At 38.5% G+C, this 24,393-nt stretch overlaps 2 protein-coding genes across 2 annotated transcripts; one reads left to right on the forward strand and one right to left on the reverse strand.

The window, feature by feature from the left end:
* Positions 1–3,283: 3,283 nt before the first annotated feature.
* On the forward strand, positions 3,284–6,312 carry LOC142851291 (olfactory receptor 52D1-like). Its single transcript, XM_075975169.1, has 2 exons — positions 3,284–3,409; positions 5,317–6,312. Exons 1-2 carry the CDS (start codon positions 3,284–3,286, stop codon positions 6,310–6,312), a joined length of 1,122 nt encoding a protein of 373 aa, XP_075831284.1.
* Positions 6,313–12,869: 6,557 nt separating this feature from the next.
* Positions 12,870–13,796, reverse strand: LOC142850842 (olfactory receptor 52P1-like). The gene has a single exon (XM_075974743.1). The coding sequence runs from the start codon at positions 13,794–13,796 to the stop codon at positions 12,870–12,872; it is 927 nt and encodes a 308-aa protein (XP_075830858.1).
* Positions 13,797–24,393: the final 10,597 nt, after the last annotated feature.

The raw sequence follows: 24,393 nt of genomic DNA on the forward strand, positions 1-24,393 counted from the left end.
CCTTTGCCATTTTACCCATTTTCAGCGTTACAATGCAGTGACTTATGCTTACTATGCTGGGAGACCTTCAACTCTGTTTAGCAAGCTTTTCTTCACTACAAGTAGAAACGCTATTATCTGTCAGCAATAGCTACCCGTTCTTCAGTCTGCTCTGCCAATGAAGTTCACAGAGGACAATCTGTTGGAAGAGCTTTAAGAGAGTATGACTTATTTATCGGAATTGGGTTTCCATTAAAAATACTTATTAAGGAGCAACTCTATACTGGGTATATAGTCAAGTTTACAGGTAAACAGGTTTAAGTGCCAGACTTGAGGAAACTCACACCCTGGCTGGGTGGGGAGACAGTGATGTGATCTATGGAGAGCATGTCATTTGTAGTGATTTGGTATAAGAGGCACGAGCGTCTTTTATACTGTCAGCCATGTGGCGATTCAGTAAGGAGTTCCATTGATTACGAGTCAAGATCCAGCACTGAAACACTGAAAGTCATGTTTAACAATGGAAGGAACAAGTGATTAAGAGCATGTGAAAAAACTCAAACAATTAAAAAAGTTAGTAATATGCTAAGTGAGATTGTATGGGCTCTCTCTCAAAAAGCAAACACTCATCAAAATATATTTCTCTCTCTCTCTCTCTCTCTCTCTCTCTCTCTCTCTCTCTCTCTCTCCACACACACACACACACACACACACACACACACACACACCCATGATCAAGAGTTGTAGTTTACATTAGATAGCAAAGAGATACTTAATGAAATTAGGCTGTGATTATAGTAAACATGTTTCAGTGAATTGGACAACCCTCAGGCACTCACTAAAATATAATGAAATAAGATAATAAACAATATTAGTCATGAAACAAAGAAAAACAGTGATACAAATCTTAATTGTTCTGTTGTCTTGCCCAGAGGCTGTGTGTGTCATTGGTATGCAGAAAGGTGGCTGTGTTGTGCCTCTCTCAGGAATCCCTGCTTCTGAGGAGCCTTGGTTGGAGATTTAGTATAACACACACTGGAAAATGGACAAAGGTGTTGTCAGCTAAAACACTGGTGCAGGAATGAACATCTCAGAAAGAGGCTGATTGTCACCTGCACTTAAGAAATAATCTCCAGTAAGGATCAAGAGCAGCCCTTTCGTTTCTTGGTTTCTAACATAGTCAATACTCCTTTTTAAGATTATTTGGTAGAAGAAAAGCAGGCATTTGGTGAAAGGAGGTGGCGCTTACCTGTTGGAGATAATTTTAAATAACATCGATCAGTTTATCATATCTACCAGCATTATCAAAATAGTACAAAAAGAGACCATCCAATTTAAGTCTAAGATGAAATTAAGTTTTAAGAACTACCAGTGAGTGATTATTTTGATAACATAAATGTTTAGAGACACTGAAACCTTTATTAAACCATTGAGGCTTCTTATTTATCTGGTGATGTGTTTGATGAATAGCTTCTGAGTCTCAATTCACAGTAACAGTGGAAACAAACGCTTCATTAAAATTCAAAAAGCAAACACTCATCAAAATATATTTCTCTTGTACTGTAGAAAGAACAAAACTCTTATGATAGCATTACTTGAATTTGGAGAATGTAATGTTTAATTATTTCTACTATCATTTAAAAAATATGATTTTAAAATTAATTTTTTAGAATTTCATAGATGCATGTAATATATTTCGATAATATTCAGCCCATCTGTTGACCTTTTTAAACACACAAACAAATCTTTATGACATGCAGTCATCAAGTAGAGATCCTAAAGTTTAAATGGAAAAGACATCTTAATGGTTTTTATTATTTTGAACTAATGCCTTAGCGAAACCAAGAATAAACAGAACACTAGAAATGAATAAAAATGCAGTGTGTGAAGTCAAAAAAGAGTTGTGAATCGTGTTAAAAACACAAAGTCACGAAAATTTGTTTATGAAAATTTTACTTTTTTAAACAGAGTTTTGATACAATGATTCAGTATGGCTAAAGCTAAGAAAAAAATTTAAAGGTCCATATTTTTTAACTACTAAATTGCTTTCTTCACTAACTTGAGGTTCTAAAATTATTTTAACATGCACTTATAGAAATAGAAGTATATAGTTAGAAAAATAGCAACATAAGAATATAATGAGAAAATTGTAAATTCAGATTCATATTGATATATTAGTTTTCAAAACATGACCAATTATAACAATACATTACTAAAAGGGCTGGTATATTACGTTGAATTTGTAACCTCCATAAATTTTAACAGCTTTTATAATGAACATAATATTTTGTAGGGAATGTTCCTCTTTAGTTTAACTTTTCTCATTCATCTGACTCTTTAATGTGTGTATAAGTATATAAGTATGCTTGTGTGCCCATGTGAGCCATGGCTTGTGTATGGAAGTCAGAGGACAACTTCCAGAACTATTCTCTCCTTCTACCCTGTGGGTTGCAGGGATCTAGCTTGGATCATGAGCAGTGGCAAACACCTTTACCTTCTGAATCACCTCACTGGTCCCTAAATGTTTATATTAATTCTGTTATTTTTTTTTGATGTATGGACACACGTTATGGGATGTGTGTATGTATGTGTGTGTGTGTAGATCAAAAAACATCTCAGGTCATTAGGCACAGGCCTCTGTAATAATTCCAGTAAACAATTTGGTTCACTACATTGGAGTTGGGTACAGTTTTATTCTAGTTCTATTTTAAGTGTTTAGATATCTAAAATGAATAAGAACTCACAAACTAGGATATACTTTTAATTAATTTATTTGATATTAATCTACTTATTGATTTATCAGATGCTTATTATATTCCCATTATGTGCCAAACATTTCACAAATGTTTGGAATTATCAAAAATGTGGAGAAATTAGGCTTTAGTTTCTATTCTATTGTGATTATCCAGAGAACGAGGTTAATTTTTTTTTTCTGAAGAGGCTAGAGTCTTCTGGCCTATGACACTGGATTTTCTATTTAAGCTGCCTTCAGGAGTATGATGGGCCTCTGGATGTAAATGTGGGAAAGCAAAGCAAGGAGAAAGGATTCATTTGGTTGCTACCAGCAATCGGTACCTACCTGCCACTGTCACTTGTCAGGATCACCTGTAACACACAGGAGATTCATGGCAGAAATCAGGATTTCTGGATATTATTAAAACCACGACTTCCTTGAGGAAATTATAGCTGCTATGGCACATGATGAGGGTATACGTTCACAGTTAAGGCTATCTGCACTGCTCTATTGAAGGATGTCACGGGGACTTGATTCTAGTCCCCCTTTTGTGCCCTTGCTTCAATGTTCATGTCAATCATCTCTATTGTCATCTTTCTACTGGATCTGTCTGCAAGCAGGGCTTCATCAGAGTTTGACCGAGTCCAGCTTTTGTTGAGTTTTCCTGACTTTGTGATTTTGATTTTGTCCAATAGTGTAAGGAACAAATGAAGCCATCCTATCATCTTAATTCCTCATAGCTCCTTTCCAGGGTCACAAGAAGCTATAATCTACTTCTTCAGCAAAAGTCTTGAACACAGTGCACTGGATCAGCTGCAGCTCTCACTGTAGCTGGAGCTTTGCAGATCCCACTCACCCCATCTGCTCTGTTGGAAACTTTCTCCACTTCCTCCCTGCACCTGGCTTCACAGGAAGTATCCTTTATTTTCTGTCTGAATTCTGTATGTTTTCCCCCAGATTCTAAATATAGGTAAGAGCATTAAATAGGTTTTTCCCCATCTTATTTTATTTAGTATAGTCTCCCCCAAATCTATCTTTGTTGTGGCAAGAGTTAAGATTTTTTTCCCTTGGGACTGACAATGTTCTGACACGAACACACTCATGGTTTCTTTCACTAGTCACTCATTGACTCATTGTTAACTTTGATCTCCCTCTCTTCAATCAAGACTGAGCATTTCCAGAATTCCTAAGATCAACCAGCTTTGTCTTCTGGGAGTTCAGTCAATCTCCAGGTCAATTTTACCCATAACAGCTATGGGGCCTTGTGGTTCTGTGTTGCAGGATGGGGTTGTCAAGGAGCTAATTCTGGAGACCTTGGGGGCCTCTGCTTAGGTGGCTTAAAGAGGCAAGTCACAGCTTCTGTGTGCCCAAGCAGAGAGTGGAGAGATGCAGGGCGATGAGTGTGGATGCTGCTTAAAATCTTCCTCCACACGCACGCACACATGCACCTCGGAATATTTGCTGGAGACGGCTGAGACCAGCTTCCCAGGTTCTCACGGCCTCACACTCAGGTAAGAGCGTGTTCCTCACAATGCTCTGCACAGCAAGTTTACTGAGCTTCACTGCCCGGTCACCCAGGACCTACTTCCTCCCTCATTTCCATTGCCAAACTCTCTCTCACACACAAAACCTCCCTTATTTGCTAGAAATGAACATTCTTTACTTTTCAGATGTAGAATTTTCTATAAATTTGGAAGTATTCTTTAAACTATATTTTTTCTTGCTGCATTTTTTCTGATTTTTCTGGAAGTAATGTTTATTCTTTTTTGCATTTTTGTTCATTTTCTGACATGCTTTTTAGCTATGAATCTTAGTGATGATGTATCAATTCCATCATATACTCACCAACATTTAAGAATATTTTGACAATGAATCATCAATAGTTTTTCCTTATTAAAAGAATTTCTCACAGCATAGATTCTCATGACATTGATGCTGTCATATTAACACTGCATCGTTCCTGCACTCCACAGTATAGTACCATGTTACATAACATACACTATTATCATTTCAGATTACTGCACTCCGTATATACTTCATGGTATACTCCACAGTATAGTACCATGTTACATAACATACACTATTATCATTTCAGATTTCTGCACTCCGTATATACTTCATGGTACACTCCACAGTATAGTACCATGTTACATAACATACACTATTATCATTTCAGATTACTGCACTCCGTATATACTTCATGGTATACTCCACAGTATAGTACCATGTTACATAACATACACTATTATCATTTCAGATTTCTGCACTCCGTATATACTTCATGGTACACTCCACAGTATAGTACCATGTTACATAACATACACTATTATCATTTCAGATTACTGCACTCCGTATATACTTCATGGTATACTCCACAGTATAGTACCATGTTACATAACATACACTATTATCATTTCAGATTTCTGCACTCCGTATATACTTCATGGTACACTCCACAGTATAGTACCATGTTACATAACATACACTATTATCATTTCAGATTGTTTTGTGGATTTTAATATTCCACTTTTTTTCCTTTGCAAACATCTGATTTTTGCTTTTTGAAAAATTAAACCCAGGTAGCTTTTCATTGTTCTCTTCAGGTACTTCACCAGTGTGCCACCATGACACCTTGTAACAGCACTGGCCACCCTTCTTTCTTCATTCTCCAAGGCATCCCTGGGATGGAAGACAAGCACAGATGGATATCCATCCCCTTCTCCTCCATGTACTTCATCACTGTGATGGGGAACTGTACCATTCTTCTCACCATCTCCACTGAGCGCTCCCTGCATAAGCCCATGTTCCTGCTTCTCTTCCTATTGGCTCTCACAGACTTGGGAATGTCTACAACCACCATTCCTAAGGTTCTCTGCATATTCTGGTTTGGACAGAGTGAGATAAGCTATGAAGGCTGCTTGGTCCAGCTGTTCTTCATCCACTCCATCTCAGCCATGCAGTCATCTGTCCTGATGACCATGGCCTTTGACCGTTATGTGGCTATCTGCAAGCCCTTGCGTTATTCCACCATCCTATCCAATAGTCGCATTGGACTCATAGGCTTAGTGAGCTTGGTACGAGCAGTTCTCTTTATCCTCCCCATGCCCATCCTCCTACAGCGTATGCCCTTTCGTGCCAATCGAGTCATTCCCACCACCTACTGTGAACACATGGCTGTGGTGAAGTTGGTATGTGTGGATACCACAGTCAACAGGATATATGGTCTGGTCGTGGCCTTGCTGGTGGTTGGGATAGACATCTCAGCTATCGCTTCATCTTATGTGCTAATCATACGAGCTATCATGCATCTCTCTTCCAAGGAGGCTCACCACAAAGCAGTCAACACCTGCACCACGCATATCTGTGTCATGCTTGTCTCCTACACCCCCTCCCTTTTCTCCTTCCTGACTCACCGCTTTGGAAGAGGCATTCCACCTCATGTCCACACCATTCTTGGCAACCTCTACTTCCTTGTTCCTCCAATGCTCAATCCTATTATTTATGGTGTGAAGACCAAGGAATTCCGGGACAAAGTCACAAAATATTTATTTAGGATGAAGGAGCCTGTAATTTTTTCTCACCGTCACAAAGTTGTTTGATAATCTAGCAATTGTGAGAACTGTGAAGCAATGGCACGTGTATAGGGAAACTGACTAAGTGTAGAAATACATTAAAGTGTCAGGTTAGCAGCCAGGGTATTTATCCTTGGATAAAGAAGCTAAGGCAGGGGAGGATTTCTCGGTTTCAGTAACTCAAAGGCAATGCAATTATCCCTTATGGAATAAGATAATGATATCTGTTAATATCTAACAGTGTTGAGCAAACTGCTTATGATAACGTATATAAAAGCACTTTGGAGACCACAATACACTGAATCCAAGTGAGAGCTCATGGAACATTTTAGTACACAGTATCACTGAGCAACGTGTAAGTGGTTCATTCTCGATAAGTGGTCAAATAGAATATTAAGTATAATATAATATGTAATAATACTTTGCTAAGGCAAGTACAGTCAGGCTAACTGCAGAGTTTTGTGTGTGTATTTGTGTGATAGAGAGGAGGTTGGGAGATAGAAAAGGTGTTTAAGAGACGTGAAAAGGGTCAAGGAAGTTTGAAGATGAATTTGGAGTCATTGTTTTATTATCCCAGACTTGATCTAGCACTTGGATGATAGGATTAACTGCTTCCTTTTGACCCTGTGGTCTATATACTAGATACAAGCTCAGATTTCTAGAGAAACTTCAGTAGAGAAGGAAAAAGCTGGGAAACTCTTGTTAAAATGAAAAGGTTGATATTGGATTTAATTAATTTCTTTCTAACAAGAACCTCTGAGTCAATGCTTCTGTTTCTCACAACTGAATTCAGCGTGTGAGAAGACCTTCTCTCTTTTTTTAAAGAGCTTTTTTTTTTTTAAATAAGTTATTTTTACTTCATGTGAATTGGTGTCTTGCCTGTATGTCTGTTTGTGAGGGTGTCAGAAGCCCTGGAACTTGAATTACAGACAATTGTGAGCTGCCATGTTGTTGCTGGGAATCGAACCCAGGTCCTCTAGAAGGGCAGCCAGTGCTCTTAACTGCTGAGTCGTCTTCACAGCTCTGAGAAGACTCTCCTGTGAAGGGACAACTCTGAGAATGTCTTAAGAGCCAAAGCTGTGAAAGTGAGCTTTACACTGGAAATCGTTATGAATTCATGCATAACAATCGCCAGACATAAAACAATCTATGGACTGAGTACAGTCCCATGATTTATTCTGGGATTAGTAGCCAATTCATTCCATGGTTTGCCCCATCTATTTTGTTTTGCTTTATGTCTCAGTACATACTTGACTGGTATGAAACTTGCTATGTAGACCAGGGTAGCCTCAAACTCAGATCCACCTGCCTCTCTCTTCCCAATGCTGGGGTTAATGTGGTACATACTGAAATTATGGCCCACAGATTAAAAAAAAGTTTCTAATTTTTAGCACAAAAATCTGAAACCAACAGCTCTAGTTTATCCAGGTTGCTTTAGAAGGTGTTCTTCAGGAAACAAAATATATAAAACAATTATAGAAAGGGCTTCTACAGGTAGCATAGTTCTCAATTATTACATCTTTCTGAGTCTTAATTTTCATGCAAAGGATAATAAAAAATGGTGTCATTATTATTTTTCCCCATTACATTGCTATTAAAAAAATATGTATATTTGGTAAGGCAGTCAAATGTGCCAGAATATTTAATATAATATAAAAGCTTCCTTCTACCTATATGTATATATACATACATATATAATAGTTCTGTGATAAACTGAATATTTTTATCTGATATATGAGCGAGACAATATGTAAATCAAATATTTTTTTGTGATTGAAAGAAATTTTCACTGATTTGATAGACCAAGAATTTTAAAATGTTAATATATGAATTTTCTTTTCTCTCTTAAAGGCAGGGGCCACATTCATCTTTTTTTAACAAAATAGAATATAATATGATAAAACAAAAACTATCATATCAAAAAAATAAAAGTCAACAGAAAAATAAAAGAGCCCCACAGAAGGCACGAGAATCAGAGACCCACTCATTTCCACATTCAGGAGAGCCACAAAAATACTAAACTGAAAGCTACAGTCTGTATGCAGAGGACAGTGAAGACCTGTATAAGCCCTGTGTGTATGGCTTCAGTCTCTGGAATTTATGTGAGCATGGCTCAGTTGTTTTAGAGGGCCTCATTGTCCTGGTGTTCTCTATCTCTGTCTGTCTTCCTTATTCTTTTTGCTTCCTCTTCCATGGAGTTCCCTGAGTTCTGAGGTGAAGGATTTGATGGAGACACTTCATTTAGAAGATATACATTGAATATTTTAAACGTAAATGAAGTAAAAAGTTTACAAAGAATGAAGAGCAAAGCACTACTCATTTCCTAGGACCAGAAAATTAAAATCTTCACCAATGTATAGAAGATTTGGGTATTAATTGGGGACTGTTGCTTTCAGTTACAATGCAACAGAGCTGTCTGAAAAGCAGTTTAGTTTCCCAGCAATTCCACACTGACTTACTCAAGCACCCTTGAATTCACTGCACTCGGGAGGCAGAGGCAGGCAGATCTCTGTGAGTTCAAGGTCAGCCTGGTCTGCAAAGTTACAGAGAAACCCTGTCTCGGGAGGAGGGGAGAAAAAAGAAAAGAAAAGCATGCTCTTAATATGAGATAGTCACCTTAAATGTCTTCTTTGAAAGAGGATTTACATGAAGTCAATATCATCTTTGAACAGGACTGAATTACTATTTACAGTTTACACAAATGGGAATTGTTGTGTCCAATGGAAGAAACAGGGTTACTCTAGGATGACTTTAGCCTTTACAGGAGAGTCAGCTTCTGGTGAACTGACTGACTATTGCTTCTAAAAGGCTTTTTATTGTTATACAGTTTATACCTTAGCAAGTCAATTTCCGCATACCAAAACCTCTTATCTGAAGTTCCTCAAAGAGACAAATGGCAAAGCAGTTGACTGTCACAGGATATCTAAGTTTTCTGAGTCTTCCCACAGCTAGGTTTTACAAAGGAAATACTCAGAGAAGATCTATATACTTCAAACAGAAGGTAGTGGACACAAAGGATAACTTACACAAAAGGCAGATCAAAGCCAGGTGCTAATGTAATACTCCAATAAACTCTGATATCTAGCCAGTTGCAAAGCTCTGTGGGAAGGACTTCCCACTACAGGGAAAATTTGAAGTTTATGTTGTTTATTTGGTTATGTCTCTTTAAGACTATTCCACACCAACACAGATATATCTGTTTAGTTATTTCAAAGCTATAGAGCAGTGGTTCTCAACCTTCCTAATGATGCGACCTTTTAATACAGTGTTGTCGTAACACCCAACCATATAATTATTTTTGTTTCTACATCATAACTGTAATTTTACTACTGTTATGAATCATAATGTAAATATTTTTGGAGAAAGAGGTCTGCCAGCAGGGCCTCCACCCACAGCTTGAGAACTATTGCTCTAGAGAATGGTATTGTTATGTCTGTGAACATAGTTTAAGCAATCACTGTTTGCCTGGGGCCTTCACCCCAGCTCCTGGAATAAGCTCCCCCCCCCAGTTGACCCAGTCCAAACTCCACCTCCGAGAAAGCCTCCCCAGGGAAGGTCAGGACTACCCCCACAGGCTATTTAAACTGCCCCCCAAAGAATGAACACATTGCCTCTGGGTTTTGCATGGTCTTTCCGTCTCCATGTTTTTCCAGGGCCACCTGGGAGTAAGGTAATCTATTAAACATGGGCATTTTTAACTCGGTCTGATTCAGTCTGACTGGAATTACTTTCATCAGCAGAGAGGCTCATCTAAGAGAAAATACCTGACAGTCACTTATTGATAGATATTTATTTCCAGGGTTTTGTTGATTAGAAGACCCACATAAGGATTCTGTTATATAGATCTTCCATTCACTGTTTGCACAAATAAGAATTATTGAAGAATAAATATGTATAAATAACGCTATGGGAGAAAAGAGTATACACATTTTTCGTCTTTTCTTTGTTTTTTTTTTTTTTTTTTTTTTTTTTTTTTTTTTTTTGGTTTTTCGAGACAGGGTTTCTCTGTGGTTTTGGAGCCTGTCCTGGAACTAGCTCTTGTAGACCAGGCTGGTCTCGAACTTACAGAGATCTGCCTGCCTCTGCCTCCCAAGTGCTGGGATTAAAGGCGTGCGCCACCACTGCCCGGCTCTGCCTCCCATCTTGCTTTATTTTAGGTAAATATTTTCAGGCATTCCTTATTATTTTACTAAAGTGCTTAATATAAAAATAAACAAACTGCTATATAACATGAACAATGAAAAATTAATTAATTTATTTTGCTTTTTTGTACTGAAAGAAAAGTAGCTATGGAAACCTCAGATTCCAATTTCCTTTGCCATGCTCTTGCCCAGCCATTGGCTTTTTAGTAACTACTTCATTTATCCCCACCCTGCCAAGTTGAGATAATTTTTTTTTGTGTGATAAATGATAGAATTCTCTATAATGATCTGGGTTTTGTCAGACTTGCTATTTTATACAGTCAGAACTATGAAGTTATAAAGTCAGGAGTTCATCATAACATATAGTGATTGAAATTGAGGAAGCCCACAGGACACAGTAAATTGCTTCAGCACAAAATGAATTTCAGAAGAGTAGAATTGGATAGAGGTGTGTCAAGGTTTCCAAACTGTAGGGTAAGTATAATAAAAGAAGGAAGGTACTTATTTCTCCAAATACTTTGCAACAATTTATATTTCAACCAAGGCAGAGTTTAAAATATATTTTGTTATTGAGCATGAGGTGGTCACATAATTGTTGCCATGATTCTTGAGAGGGAAAGCTCTTCTAGTAAGTATTCCTCTTAGTCTTGCTTCACTACGTTTTTGGTTCTTGTGCTCTACAAATAGGAGTAACTGAACGGGAAGATACACTCAGGTGGGTCAGGATCTGAACAAAGCTGAACTGTTCATTTCCTGTATGGATGTGGGTACACCAAGAAGCCAAGCATTTTAAAGTTAATATGCAAGGCCTATTACTATAGAGCATGTGTTATAATTGAAAAACTGTATATAAAATGCCTGGGGTAACTAAGAGAACTACTCTAACATATGGTACTTCTACTGGAATCTGTGGGGAAAAAAGAAAAAAAAAGAAACAAATGTGTCCTTTCATTAATGAAGAAACATTTCAACCTTAACTGTTTCCCTGAATGTTACTTAGAGTTTCTTATTACTGAGTATATTTACTTACATGCTCAAAATTTTGCTCCTATAATTGTATCCTACAATCCTTCATAAATGAGATTATACTTGGAGGATAATGAATCATGAATTTTCTTAGATTGTACCCTGACATGCTGATCATTATGATGGCTGAAATTTAGCATCAGGTAAAAATCCTCTCCACAGTCTTGAAACTTCAACAGGAAATAAAAAGACTCGAAGAAGCACCATAGACCTGTGATAATGCTACAGTTTCCTCCCATGAAAATACCCCCAAACACTCCATAAAAAATGTTTATGTTATGAGTGAATTGGGTTCTGCTTTAATAGATTGACGAGTGGTTTCTCTAGCACCTTATGTGGAAAATGCATATATATTTTTGTTTTAGGCATCTTCCTACTCTAAGCAGGACCAAGTAAAATCCAGGGGAAGGGTGTTCAAACTGAAAAGCTTCTCTGCTCTAGCCTAAAAGAGTTGAAATTGCTGTAGAATTTATATGTCTTCCTCTAAGCAAAGAAGACATTTAAGTAGGCTAAGGTGATGGTTAGAGGGAAAGACCACAAACATCTCACTCATAATTATCCACTTAAGATTTTAAACACTGTGCCATGTGCTGAAATTGGGGCTCAGAAATGTAAGACCTTTTCTCCCAACTTTAAGTTCAATGAGCATATCTGTTTAACTTTATACTAAGATGAGGATTAAAAGTTGTCCTTATTTTTTATACTTTCATCTTGTGCACCTTATTGTAGACATGACATTTTATAATTGTCTTTTTACACTGATTCATGATCAGAAATTTTATTTATACAGTGTTTTAAAATACAGCAACAGAGCAATGCTTCATCACAATAATGTGAGTTGATCTTTATGCATGAGTTAAGCCACTCTTTGTGAATTCATGTGACGCTAAGGACATTTCAACATTTCAAGAACAAGTAGTTTCTACCTCACAGGCATTTTTTTTTAGGGTAGAGTTTTCTCTCACAGGAGTATTTTGAATTATGGATCTAGACTTGTTTTAATTTTACAATAAAACAGTTCAAAATTATATCTTTCTATAGTCTACAAATCTGGACTGTACATGTCATACACACACATTTTCACAATAATATGATTAGTCTTGGGAAAATTCCATATCACTACCAAATTAAAAATGACTGAATAACTACTCTCCAGCTCCTGAGCAGTTTCCATAAAATGGAATCCAATGAGAGACACACCAGAATCCTTTTAGCAAGAAAACAGTCACTAGAAATAAACAGAATTTGAGAATAGACACATAGGAAAAAAAAAGGGAAGCCAGTGCTTTGTGGTCTATTTTGTACAACTTATCTAGTGATATTACTGGGATTTGGATGGTTGTCAAAGATCTGGTCATATATCTTTAACATTCATTTAGTTGATGGATTGTTACTGGGACTCACATCCTGTAAAGCTCATCGGCACAAGCATTTGGCCACCTTGTCTCGTATCTCCTTCATTTTTATACCATAGATAATTGGGTTGAACATTGAAGGTACAAGAAGATAGAGATTGGCGAGAATAATGTGAGCGTGAGGTGGAATGTTGCGGCCAATGCGGTGGGTGACAGAGGAAAACAATGCAGGCACATAAGTGATGAGGATGACAAAGAGGTGGGCTGAGCAAGTGTTGAGGGCTTTGAAAGTAGCATCTCGAGAGTTGAGGCGCACCACAGCCTGCAGGATGAGGGCATATGAGAAGCCAATTAGAAGCAGATCAAGTCCCACTACAAGCAAGACCACAAAGAGCCCATAAATTCGATTTGGTCTGGTATTACTACAGGCCATTTTTACCACAGCCATGTGGTCACAGTACGTGTGAGGAATGATCATGCGACAGAAAGTCAGCCTTTGAAGTAGAAGAGGCATGGGCAGGATAAGGATCACACTCTTGGCGAGAGCCACCAGTCCTAGGCGTCCAACTAGAGAATGGCTCAGTATTGTGTTGTAGCGTAGTGGCTCACACACAGCCACAAAGCGGTCAAAGGACATTGCCACAAGTAGGGCGGATCGCATCACTGAAGCTCCATGGATGAAAAACATCTGTGTGAAACAACCATGCACAGCTATGTCTCGATCACCAAACCAAAAAAGGCATAGAACCTTGGGCACAAAAGCTAGAGTAGAGGCTAGGTCAGTTACCATCAGCAGGGCTAGGAGCAGGTACATTGGTGTGTGAAGTGTGGGCTCTGTGACAACCAGGAAGAGGATAACACCATTGCCAATGAGAACAGCCACGAGCATGGAGGCGAATGGAACAGAGAGCCACAAATGTTGTGACTCTAAGCCAGGCACACCCATCAGAGTGAAAGTCATGGAGCTGGAGTGGTTGAAGATTAACATGGCAGACACCGGTTGCAGTTGTTAAAGGAAGTTGAAATACCTGCCAATGAGACATGGTGTTGGTTGCTTTTACTGTTTTGGTTCTGATGGTTTTTTGACTTGGGACACAGAGGAAAAATATCACAATGCCTTCTTTACAGTCCTAAAATTCACAGCCTCTTTCAGTCCCATTACCAAGACCTCTTAGTGTTCACATAATCAATTTTTATGGAGTTGGGGTTTGATATAAAGGACATATGAAAGGTCTTTATTTTCTCCTTGGGCATTTCAGCAGTCTTATGCTTTAAACAACCTCAAGACAGCGAGATGACTTAGCAGGTAAAGTGCTCACTATGCAAACTTGATGACCTCCTTTAGATTCTTGGAACACATATAATGGTGGAAAGGGAGAGATGACTCCACAGAGTTGTTCTCTGACCTCTATACACACACACACACACACACACACACTCACACACATACATATTCACACACACTCTCATACACACACTCATACACATTCACACACACACATACTCATGCACACTTTCACACATACACACACTCAATAATGATAAATAAAACTTAAAAGGTTCTGAAATTTTGATTAATAATAAGAGAAACATTTTTATCTTTTAATGAAGGCTGAGATAACCTGATAGAATCTCATATTTTCATTTGTATGATTTGTGGATACGGAATGAAAGGGGGAGGCGTGGGTACCCTTCTTCACTCCTTGTTCCAGGAAGGCAGAACTGCTATGGAACTGTTTTTTGAGATCATTTAATTTTACATGTCATCCTTCTTTCAGAGATGTCTCTGGCAGTCACATCCTTTCTCTCTCTGGGCCTCTCTCTGCTTGGCAGACAAACTATGGAAGACAAGGGTCTATACAGGGTTACTATGAAGTAACTGCCTCCCCTCATCTCTTTAACTGTGCACATATACACTTTCTGGATAATTCCTTGAAGTATCACTCGCTCTTCCATTATATCTGTCCTTCATATATAGAATGTAGACTCGTTTATATTTAATTATGAATATGTACTTCAAATCAGCCTACTGGGTCCCCTACAAATACTCACTCATTCCTCAGTTTCATTATAAATCAGCAGGTATTTTCTTTCCAGGGTTCTAGGTAGTAATCAAATCAGGACAACATTCCACTACCACCAACTTTGGGGACAATGGAACATGCACGATGTGAAATACAAGGGGGATGATTTGGGAAGACAAAGGGACCAGAAATGGGAGGATAAGAGAGGGTGGTTGGATGTGACTAAGAATAAAACATGATGCATGAAAATGTAAAGATGAAACCCATTACTTTGCACAATAACTGAAAAATAAAGAAAATGTCTATGTAAGACATTATATTTAAGTACATTTCTTATACTTTGTTGGCCTTTCCTTATAAGAAAGTAGCAATCTCTATAGTACCTATAGTTTCTATTTTCAGCTTTGTCCATTTCATTTATTTTCAAAAGCATAGACATTTAATATAAGTCTATAATCTATGCCTGTGTGTCTATAGGTTGAAAAATTTAGTATTATGGTGGGAAGTGATATTCAGAAACTTTCTGAGCTGATACAGCCAATCATATCATATTTTGTGTAGTAAAAGCACTTGCAGGCTATCCAAGCTTATTGTGCTGAAAGATGATCAAAATGATTAAGAATGCAATGAGCTTGTGGGAGATTGGCAGAAACTGAGCAAATGAGGTGAGGTGAGCCCAGCTGCAGCACTAGGCATCCAGAGTAGTGACCATTCACGCTGAGTGCAGCTGAGCATAACTTCTAAGAAGCATAATCGTGATGACTGATGGTTCTTACAAGGAGTATCACCTCTTTGTTTTCATAAAGAATGGATCTGTGCTTCCCTTGGACTTCTAACAAGAAGTTGATATTTACTGGAGAGTATGTAAGAAGAGAGGGATGAGAGGACAAAACCAGGAAAATCCTTGGAAGAACAAATAGATACTGTCACCAATATTTCCAACACGTTAGAGAGAACACGACATGGGATGCATTTAGAAGAGGCCTTGTCTGCATGATAAGCAGACATTGAAAACATTTCATTCTGATGTGGGCCAGAACATCCCAGATGAGGGTTACCGAGGATAATTTATAAATCCTGAACAGCACAAGATGGAATAGAGGCACTGATCTGGCTGTGCTGTTTGAGCTCCTTTGTTATACTAGACGCCAACTGCTGAAACACAGGGCAGTTGTGTGACTCTGACAAGACTCTGTGACTGTCATGTGAGCAAACTGTACATCTGTCAGGATCTTTATACCTTCCTGTGTGAGGTAGAAATATAGAAACAGCTTATTGTAAATATTCTCTGCATAGTCTTTTTCTTTTAAAGAATTTAGAGATACAATGTATTTTGATTCATATTGCAAAACCTGAATTCGTTTGCTTTTCTTTCTATTGTTCCTTCTATAAAATTATCAAAAATCTCATTGTTTTTCATATATTTATCTGACTCAAACTGACTTTTACAACTAAAGTGCTTTGGGAGCACCGCCCCTTGCCTCTTACATTTGTTCTTTCAACCCATTCATAAAATCTATGCCATTGTTGAAAGCAAAAGAATACACAGAAATTAAGTTGCCACATTTTCAAACCTTTAAAAATGATCTCTAATCAGAGTGTTTGGACTAGATTTGAGGTACGTATTCAGCAAAAAATAATCAAATGGCACAAATTAATATTTTTATTGATTACAGAACTAAAAGATATAAACAAAGAATGGAAACAATAGTATGGACATAGAAATGAGAGGTACCATTAAAAATGCAAAGTTATGCACCATATTATTCTGTTTTACTTTCAATTTCTTCTGGGTAAACCAATGTCCTCAGGCCACAGGCTGATTATGCGCAGTCAAATGAAAGGCATGTTTGTGCATCTCATTGCTCATAGACAGCAGTTGTTGAAGTGGGGTATGCATGAGACCTTGTTCTCCATTATGCTGCCTAGATATTTGCTTCTTTCTCCTTTCCAAACCCAGCCCCACCAAACTCAACAGTCATCAGATCACTCCATTGTCAGTCCTCGTTCATTCTTCTTTCCTTAGCACATTTATTTTCTGCTTTTTGTACAGAAAAAAGTTGTTTCTTTGCTTTGTACTCTCTCTCTCTTTGTCTCTCTGTCTCTCTCTGTCTTTCTCTCTGTCTCTGTCCCTCTCTGTCTGTCTGTCTGTCTCTCTGCTAATCATTCTATCATAATTTTGCCTAAAATTAATTCATATCATAATGAAATAAGAGTCTTGGTCTTTGATTTGTTTTGGACTCCTGATGTCCACAGATCTCTTCAGCTTGCTCAGCTACTAACAATATTGAAACTAATCTATAGAATAACCACACCCCTTCTTTCTAATCTATAGAATAACCACACCACCTTCTAATCTATAGAATAAACACACCACCTTCTAATCATATTTTTTTAAATCAGCTTTCTTGGTTTCCCCAGTTTATTTTCCGAGCACATTTTACTCCATGACTTCAGTAATTTGCAATCCGAGGTTTTCCAATCCAAAGGTAATCTCGCTCTTTGCACACTACATTTGACCTCCTCAATCCAAAGGTGCTCTCGCTCTTTACACACTACATTTGACCTCCTCACCAGCTTTCCCAGCGTGGCTATGATGGCGCTCTTGTGTTTTGTTTCCACTCCTTATCCCCTTCATAGTATAGTAGACAACAACACAACCCTTGTCCCATCCACCTGGTCTGCTCCTCGCCTCTCGAGAGCAACTGGCCAATGGTCACGATTATGCTTCTTAGAAGTTATGTTCAGCTGCACTCAGCATGAATGGTCACTACTCAGGATGTCTAATGTTGCGTCTGGGCTCACCTCATCTCATTCATTTCAGTTTCTGCTGCTCTCCCACAAGCTCATTGCATTCTTAATCATTTTGATTATCCTTCAGCACAATAAGCTTTGATAGCCTGAGAGAGCTTTTACTACACAAAATATCATATGATTCGTTTCTTATTGTATATGAATCTATAAAAACCTCATTGCTTCTTAAGTATCTGTGTGAATGATATCAAACCACATATAATCTTGTTGTTCTAAGGTCTTTAAATTCTTTTAAAAAAACCTTTTCACTTAATATATTTTAATCATATTCTTCCCCATGCCCAACTTCTCCAAGATCTTTCCTCCCAACTCAACCAACTTCATGTTCTTTCTCTCTCTTAAAAGAAAAAAAAAATTGAAGTTAAACTTTTGAAACAACCTTTGTTTGTTTCTAAAAGCATTTATGGCTTCAAAGAGTCACAAAAATGAAGCACAGCACTGCAGTAATTACTAGGAGGGGCAACCGTTCTCATCCCTACACCCAGATAGCTGCACCCAGGAGTCCAGCACTGCAGCCTAGCAGCTCGAGTCTCTGAAGTCCCTGCAATTACTCCCTGTGCTGACATGTTGAGAATGGCCAACACAAGACATCGGGCTCATGGCACATGAAACTAGGTCTCCCCCCTTTCCTTTGCTGTCTTCTTTCACCTCACCCAGCTTGGTTCTTCTTTATCCATTAGATAAATTTACAAAGAGTGACAACAAAGTTTAGTAAATGTTGCAAACTAGATGGATAATAATTTGTTACACATGAAGGGGAACTTCCTTGTACAGGGACAAAGAAAATTGTAAAGAAGTCAAATTTGCCAAACTCTTTGGGGAAGCAGAGAGCATTCTAGATGTGGGTAGGTTGGTGAACACACATCAGAAACTTTAGATGTGTTTAAGAAGCAGTGAGAAAAGAAGTGTGATCTTGCTGCAACAACATGGAGGCTGGGAGGTAGGTTCACAAGTGTGTCTCTGATTGTCAGCATGCTTTCTAAATTACTTTATTGACAAACTCAGCCTCCTCCATCTTTACATTTTCTCTTTGCCTACACCACGAATTTTATGTTCTCTTAAGCATCAATTAGTTTAAGTTTCCTTTCTTTAAGAACTTCTTTCCATTAAACTTGTACTTATTAAGCACTCACAATGAGGCTGGATATGTAAAATACTTGCCCTATCATATGTCACATTTCTTCACCATTAACTCTACTGTGGGCCGGGCGATGGTGGCGCACGCCTTTAATCCCAGCACTCGGGAGGCAGAGGTAGGCGGATCTCTGTGAGTTTGAGACCAGCCTGGTCTACAGAGCTAGTTCCAGGACAGGCTCCAAAGCCACAGAGAAACCCTATCTCGAAAAACCAAAACAAAAACAAAAAAAAACAAACAAACAAACAAAAAAAAACAAAACTCTACTGTAAACCTTCTAATCTTTCCAAAGGGAGGCTGTGCTTTCAAGTGTTGGATGTCATTGCTGGATGACTAGGGAAGAAGTGCCAGTTAAATAAAAACAATGAGAGCTACAGGTAGACATTATTTAGAGAAAGCAATCTGATCAAAAGAAATGCAGTCTTTTAAAACGAAATTAAAACTCACCTGGAAACGTCCTATTACATTCTTATCAACCACCTTGCTCTTGCCAAGCAGAGCATTGCAATCACAAGGTCATAACATGAACGTGGTTTCCATTTTCTGAGCTGGGAAGAAAAAGCAGTCCTCCCTGTATTTCTTTCTGCAAGATGACATATAAGCTTCCTAGTTGCTAGGGGCCAAGGCTCTTTCACCATATAAGGGAAGTGTTGCAGCCTATGATTTCATCTTCAGGGAACTCTGAGCATAATGGCAGGTCTTCAGAGACCAAGTAAAGAGGTAGACACAGAATAACCCATTAGGAAATCCCACTGGAACTTTTATTAGAAGGCTAGCATGTCTTGGAAAGTCTCCAGAGTGAAGGGAACTGTCTTGACCATTCCCAGTTTCCATGTAGTGGAGTATTTATTGTTTATCACTTTTCTGAAGATAGGAACAACTAGCTACTCAGGTTCTTGTCACAGATGTCATGGTGCAGGTGTGGGTTTAAGTCTTCTATGGAAAGTAAACTCAGAGACACCTTGAGAATGAACTTGGTCCCTTCCAGCTGCAGGGGTCCTGAAGGACTGCACCACTTTCTCTCTGCTCAGGGCATTTTCACTTTCTCATATTCTCACTTTAGCCAGTTGTTTTGCACATTCTCAAAAACCCCTAAATGAAGCTTCTAAAAACACAATGCTAAGTGCAAATACCTGATTCAGGAGGTACCCCCAACCAAGTTTTGCATAGGGCTTGGGAAACCCTCAAACAAGATTCACATAGGGGGAAAACAGAAACAAAGAGTATCTGCTAAACAAAAGGTGACTTGAGGCAAGGTGCTGACACTCAAGAGCTAGGCCAGGAATAGCCCAGCGGGGGTTAGAGCTAGGTGCCCACTCTCTGGAGCCAGGCCAGGAGGAATTCTTCCACAGTTCATTTTATAATCTGGAGTTTTTAATTCAACTTTCTTCCTCTTTTGATTTTAACTAAGTAGTATTGTTTTTCATTTTTGCATAGTAAAGAGTTGCCTACAGTTCTTTCTGGAAATCTAAATAGTATTGAGGGCTTTTTTTTTTTTTAAAAAAAAGAAAACAAACTGTCTTTTTCAGTATATGTACCAGGTTCCCACTCCCTCCCCTCCTCCCATTCCCTCCACTTACCTTCACCTCCATCCACTCTTCAGAGAGGGTAAGACACATTGCTTTGGGAAAGGTTCAAGGCCCTCCCTACTATATCTAGGCTGAGCAAGGTATCAATCCAAAGAGAACAGGTTCCCAAAAAGCCAGTATAAGCAGTAGGGATAAATCTTGGTGCCACTGCCAGAGGCCCCTCAGTCTGCCCCAGCCACTCAACTGTCATCCACATTCAGAGGGACTAGTTTAGTCCTATGCTTGTCTAGCTGGAGTTGGTGAGCTCCCATTAGCTCAGGTAAACTGTTTAAGTGGGTGTACCCATAATGGTCTTGACCTCTTTGCTCATATTCTCATTTTTCCCATTCTTCGACTGGACTTTGGGAGCTCAGTTGATTCCTATTTTTTTCTGAGAAAATGCCATACTGATTTTCAGAGTGGTTGTACAAGTTTGCATTTCCACCAGCAATTCTCCTTACTTGACATCCTCTCCAGCATAAGCTATCATTGGTGTTTTTGATCTTAGCCATTCAGAAGGTGTAAGATGGTATCTCAGAGTTGTTTTGATCTACATTTTCCTGATGGCTAAGGATGTTGAACATTTCCTTAATTGTCTTTCTACTATTTGAGATTCTTCTGTGGAGAATTCTCTATTTAGTTCTGTACCCCATTTTTTAATTGGATTATTTGGAGTTTTGAGGTCTAATTTCTTGAGTTCTTTATATATTTTGGAAATCACTCCTTTGTCTGATGTGGGGTTGGTGAATGTTATGCTCAGATTTAGGAAGTGCCCCCAAAACCAACAAGGAGACCTAGTCCTGTCTTTTATTCTTACTTTTTATTATACTGAGCTTTTATTCTTACACAAGTTTGCAAACTCAGTCTCTCTGTGTGTCCAGTGTATTGGAATAATAGGAGAGCCCTGAGCTCAGTTAGAGTTGGGTTTTTATACTAGTAACAGTGCGGGTGAGGAATTTCTAAGGTTCAAAACCCCTAATTGGTTGATATTTGTCTAGGGGTATCTTGGTAAGTGTGTGTTGGAAGGTAATCCTATCTACAGTGGTTGGAACATTAGGATTTTTCTTTGGATGTCTGTTCTTAGGTGGCACCTGGGTAATCTCAGTTTGTGGTCCTTCCAACCAGGTATTGCTTCAGGGTAAACTACTGAGACTCGGGCCTCCATTAAACTTATTTTGGCTGAGTCCTACAATGTCAGGTGATAATGGTTGGAAGAACTTCCTTTGGGTGGTCTGTTTCTATTAAGCTTATCATGGCTGGCTCCTACAGTGAAGATCCTTTCCCATTCAGTAGGCTGCCTTTTAGTCTTACTGTGTCCTTTGCTTTACAAAAGCATCTCTGTTTCAGGAGTTCTCATTTAGTGTTGCTCACAGTGTCTGTGCTACTGGGATTATATTTAGGAAGTGGTCTCCTGTGCTCATGCATTGAAGGCTACATCCCACTTTCCCTTCTATCAGGTTCAGTGTGGTTGGATTTATATTCAGGTCGTTAGTCTATCTGGACTTGAGTTTTGTGCATAGCAATAGATATGGATCTATTTTCATTCTTCTACAGGTTGACATCCAGTTATGCCAGCACCATTTGTTGAAGATGCTTTCTTTTTTTCCATTGTATAATTTTAGCTTCTTTGTCAAAAACTCAGGCATTCACAGGTTGTGGATTAATATCCAGATATTTGATTTGATTCCATTGGTTAGCCTGTCTGCTTTTATGCCAATACCAAGTTGTTTTCATTACTGTAGCTCTGTAATAAAGCTTGATGTCAGGGATGGTGATGCCTCCATAAGTTCCTTTGTTGTATAGGATTGTTTGACTAACCTGGATATTTTGTTTTTTCCAAATTAAGTTAATTATTGTTCTTTCAAGGTCTGTGAAGAATTGTGTTGCGATTTTGATGAGAATTGCATTGAATCTATATATTGCTTTTGGTAGGATTGACATTTTTATTATGTTGATCCTGCATATCCAAGAGCTTGGGAGATCTTTCCACTTTCTGGTATCCTCTTCAATTTCTTTCTTCAAAGACTTAAAGTTCTTGTCAAATAGGTCTTTTACTTCCTTGGTTAGTGTTATTCCAAGATATTTTATGTTATTTGTGGCTCTTGTGAAAGGTGATGTTTCTCTGATTTTCCTCTCAGCTTCTTTATCTCTTTATCATTTCTGTATAGGAAGGCTACTGATTTTTTTTTTTGAGTTGATCTTGTATTCTGCCACATCAGTGAAGGTGTTTATCAGATGTAGGAGTTCTCTAGTAGAGTTTTTGGGGTCACTTACATACACTATCATATTATCTGCAAATAATGAAAGTCTGATTTTTTCCTTTCCAATTTGAATCCCCTTGATCTCCTTTTGTTGTCTTATTGCTATTGCTAAAATGTCAAGAACTATGTTGAAGGGATATGGAGAAAGTGGACAGCCTTGTCTTGTTCCTGATTTTAGTGGAATCGCTTTGAGTTTCTCTCCATTTAATTTGTTGTTATCTGTTGGCTTGCTCTCTATTGCTGCCGATAAGTATTGTTTAAATCTGGTTTTGTCAAGGAATATCTTGTTTTCTCCATCCATGGTGACTGAAAACTTTACTGGGTATAGTAGTCTGAGCTTGCATACATGGTCTCTGAATGTCTGCAGCACATCTGCCTCGGACCTTCTGACTTTTATGTTTTCCATTGAGAAGTCGGGTGTAATTCTGATAGGTCTATCTTTATATGTTACTTGACTTTTTTCCCTTGCAGATCTTAATACTCTTTCTTTATTCTGTATGTTTTGCATTTTGATTATTATATGGGGAGGGGATGTATTTTTTTTGATCCAGTCTATTTGGTGTTCTGTTAGTTTCTTGTATCTTTATGGGAATATTCTTCTTTAGGTTGGGAAAGTTTTTCTTTATGATTTTGTTGAATATATTTTCTGTGCTTTTGAGCTGGAGTTCTCCTTCTATACCTATTATTCTTAGGCTTGGTCTTTTCTTGGTGTCCCAGATTTCCTGGATGTTTTGTCTTAAGAATTTGTTGGATTTAATGTTTTCTTTGACAAATGAATCTATTTCCTCTATAGTATCTTCAACACCTGAGATTCTTTCTTCTATCTGTTGTTTTCTGTTGGTTATACTTGCCTCTGTAGTTCCAGATTTTCCATACTAGAATTCCCTTGGTTTGGGTCTTCTTTATTGACTCTATTTCATTCTTCAAGTCTTGAACTGTTTGCTTCACCTGTTTGATTGTTTTTCTTGGGTTTCTTCTAGGTATTTATTAATTTCTTCAAACTTTTTGTTTGTCTTTCTCTCCATTTCTTTAAGGGAGTTTTTAATTTCCTTTTTAAAGGTCTCCATCATCTTCATAAAGTTACATTTAAAATCATTTTTTCTGCTTCTTCTGGGTTAGAATGATCCAGTCTTCCGGTTGTATGTCCACTGGCTTCTGGTGTTACCGTGTTGCTTTTTAGGTAGTTGAAGGAATTCTTGCATTGTTGCCTACCTATCTTTTCCTTCAATTGATGCTGGCAATGTCTCTGTGTCTTGGTCCAATCCTTCCAGTTACTGTCCGAGTTTTTGGGAATTGTTCTTGGTCTGCTCTGTACTGTCGATATCTGTATCTCAGGGAGCCACTGAGGTTTCTCTTAGTCCCTTCTCTTGGTCTTTTCTCCTTGTTCACTCCCTTGGTCCACTCTGTGCAGTCACAGTTTATGTTTTAGAGTTCCTCTTTTGATCCTCTCCCTTGATACTCTCTCTTTGTCCTCTCAGTAGGAAACTCACCTGAGGGCTGGCTAGATAAGCTGAGGCAGGTAGGGGAGGGGCCCCGGGGTTTTGCCCCACTATGGAGAGCCTAGAGAGTGGGTGTCTAACCGGGTGGCTGTTCATTTACCTCTTGGTCTTCTCAGCATTGTAGCAAGCTGTGTTTCAGAGTTCCATCAAGGTTATAGGAGGATAGGCGAGTTTAGGAGCAGGATGGGACTAGTAGCTTGAAGGGTCCTGTGTATGGGGGTGGGTATAGGGACTACCTACCTGCAGGAAACTCTCCTGCTGGCTGGCTAGAGAAGCTGAGACAG

Source organism: Microtus pennsylvanicus, chromosome 5, assembly GCF_037038515.1.
Source record: "Microtus pennsylvanicus isolate mMicPen1 chromosome 5, mMicPen1.hap1, whole genome shotgun sequence".
Classification (NCBI taxonomy): Eukaryota; Metazoa; Chordata; class Mammalia; order Rodentia; family Cricetidae; genus Microtus; species Microtus pennsylvanicus.

Coding starts and splice junctions, on each gene's coding strand:
- LOC142851291 (XM_075975169.1), top strand. CDS start 3,284: ATGTCAATCATCTCTATTGTCATCTTTCTACTGGATCTGTCTGCAAGC. Junction 3,410..5,316: donor TTTTGATTTTGTCCAATAGT/GTAAGGAACAAA, acceptor TGTTCTCTTCAG/GTACTTCACCAGTGTGCCAC.
- LOC142850842 (XM_075974743.1), bottom strand. CDS start 13,796: ATGTTAATCTTCAACCACTCCAGCTCCATGACTTTCACTCTGATGGGT.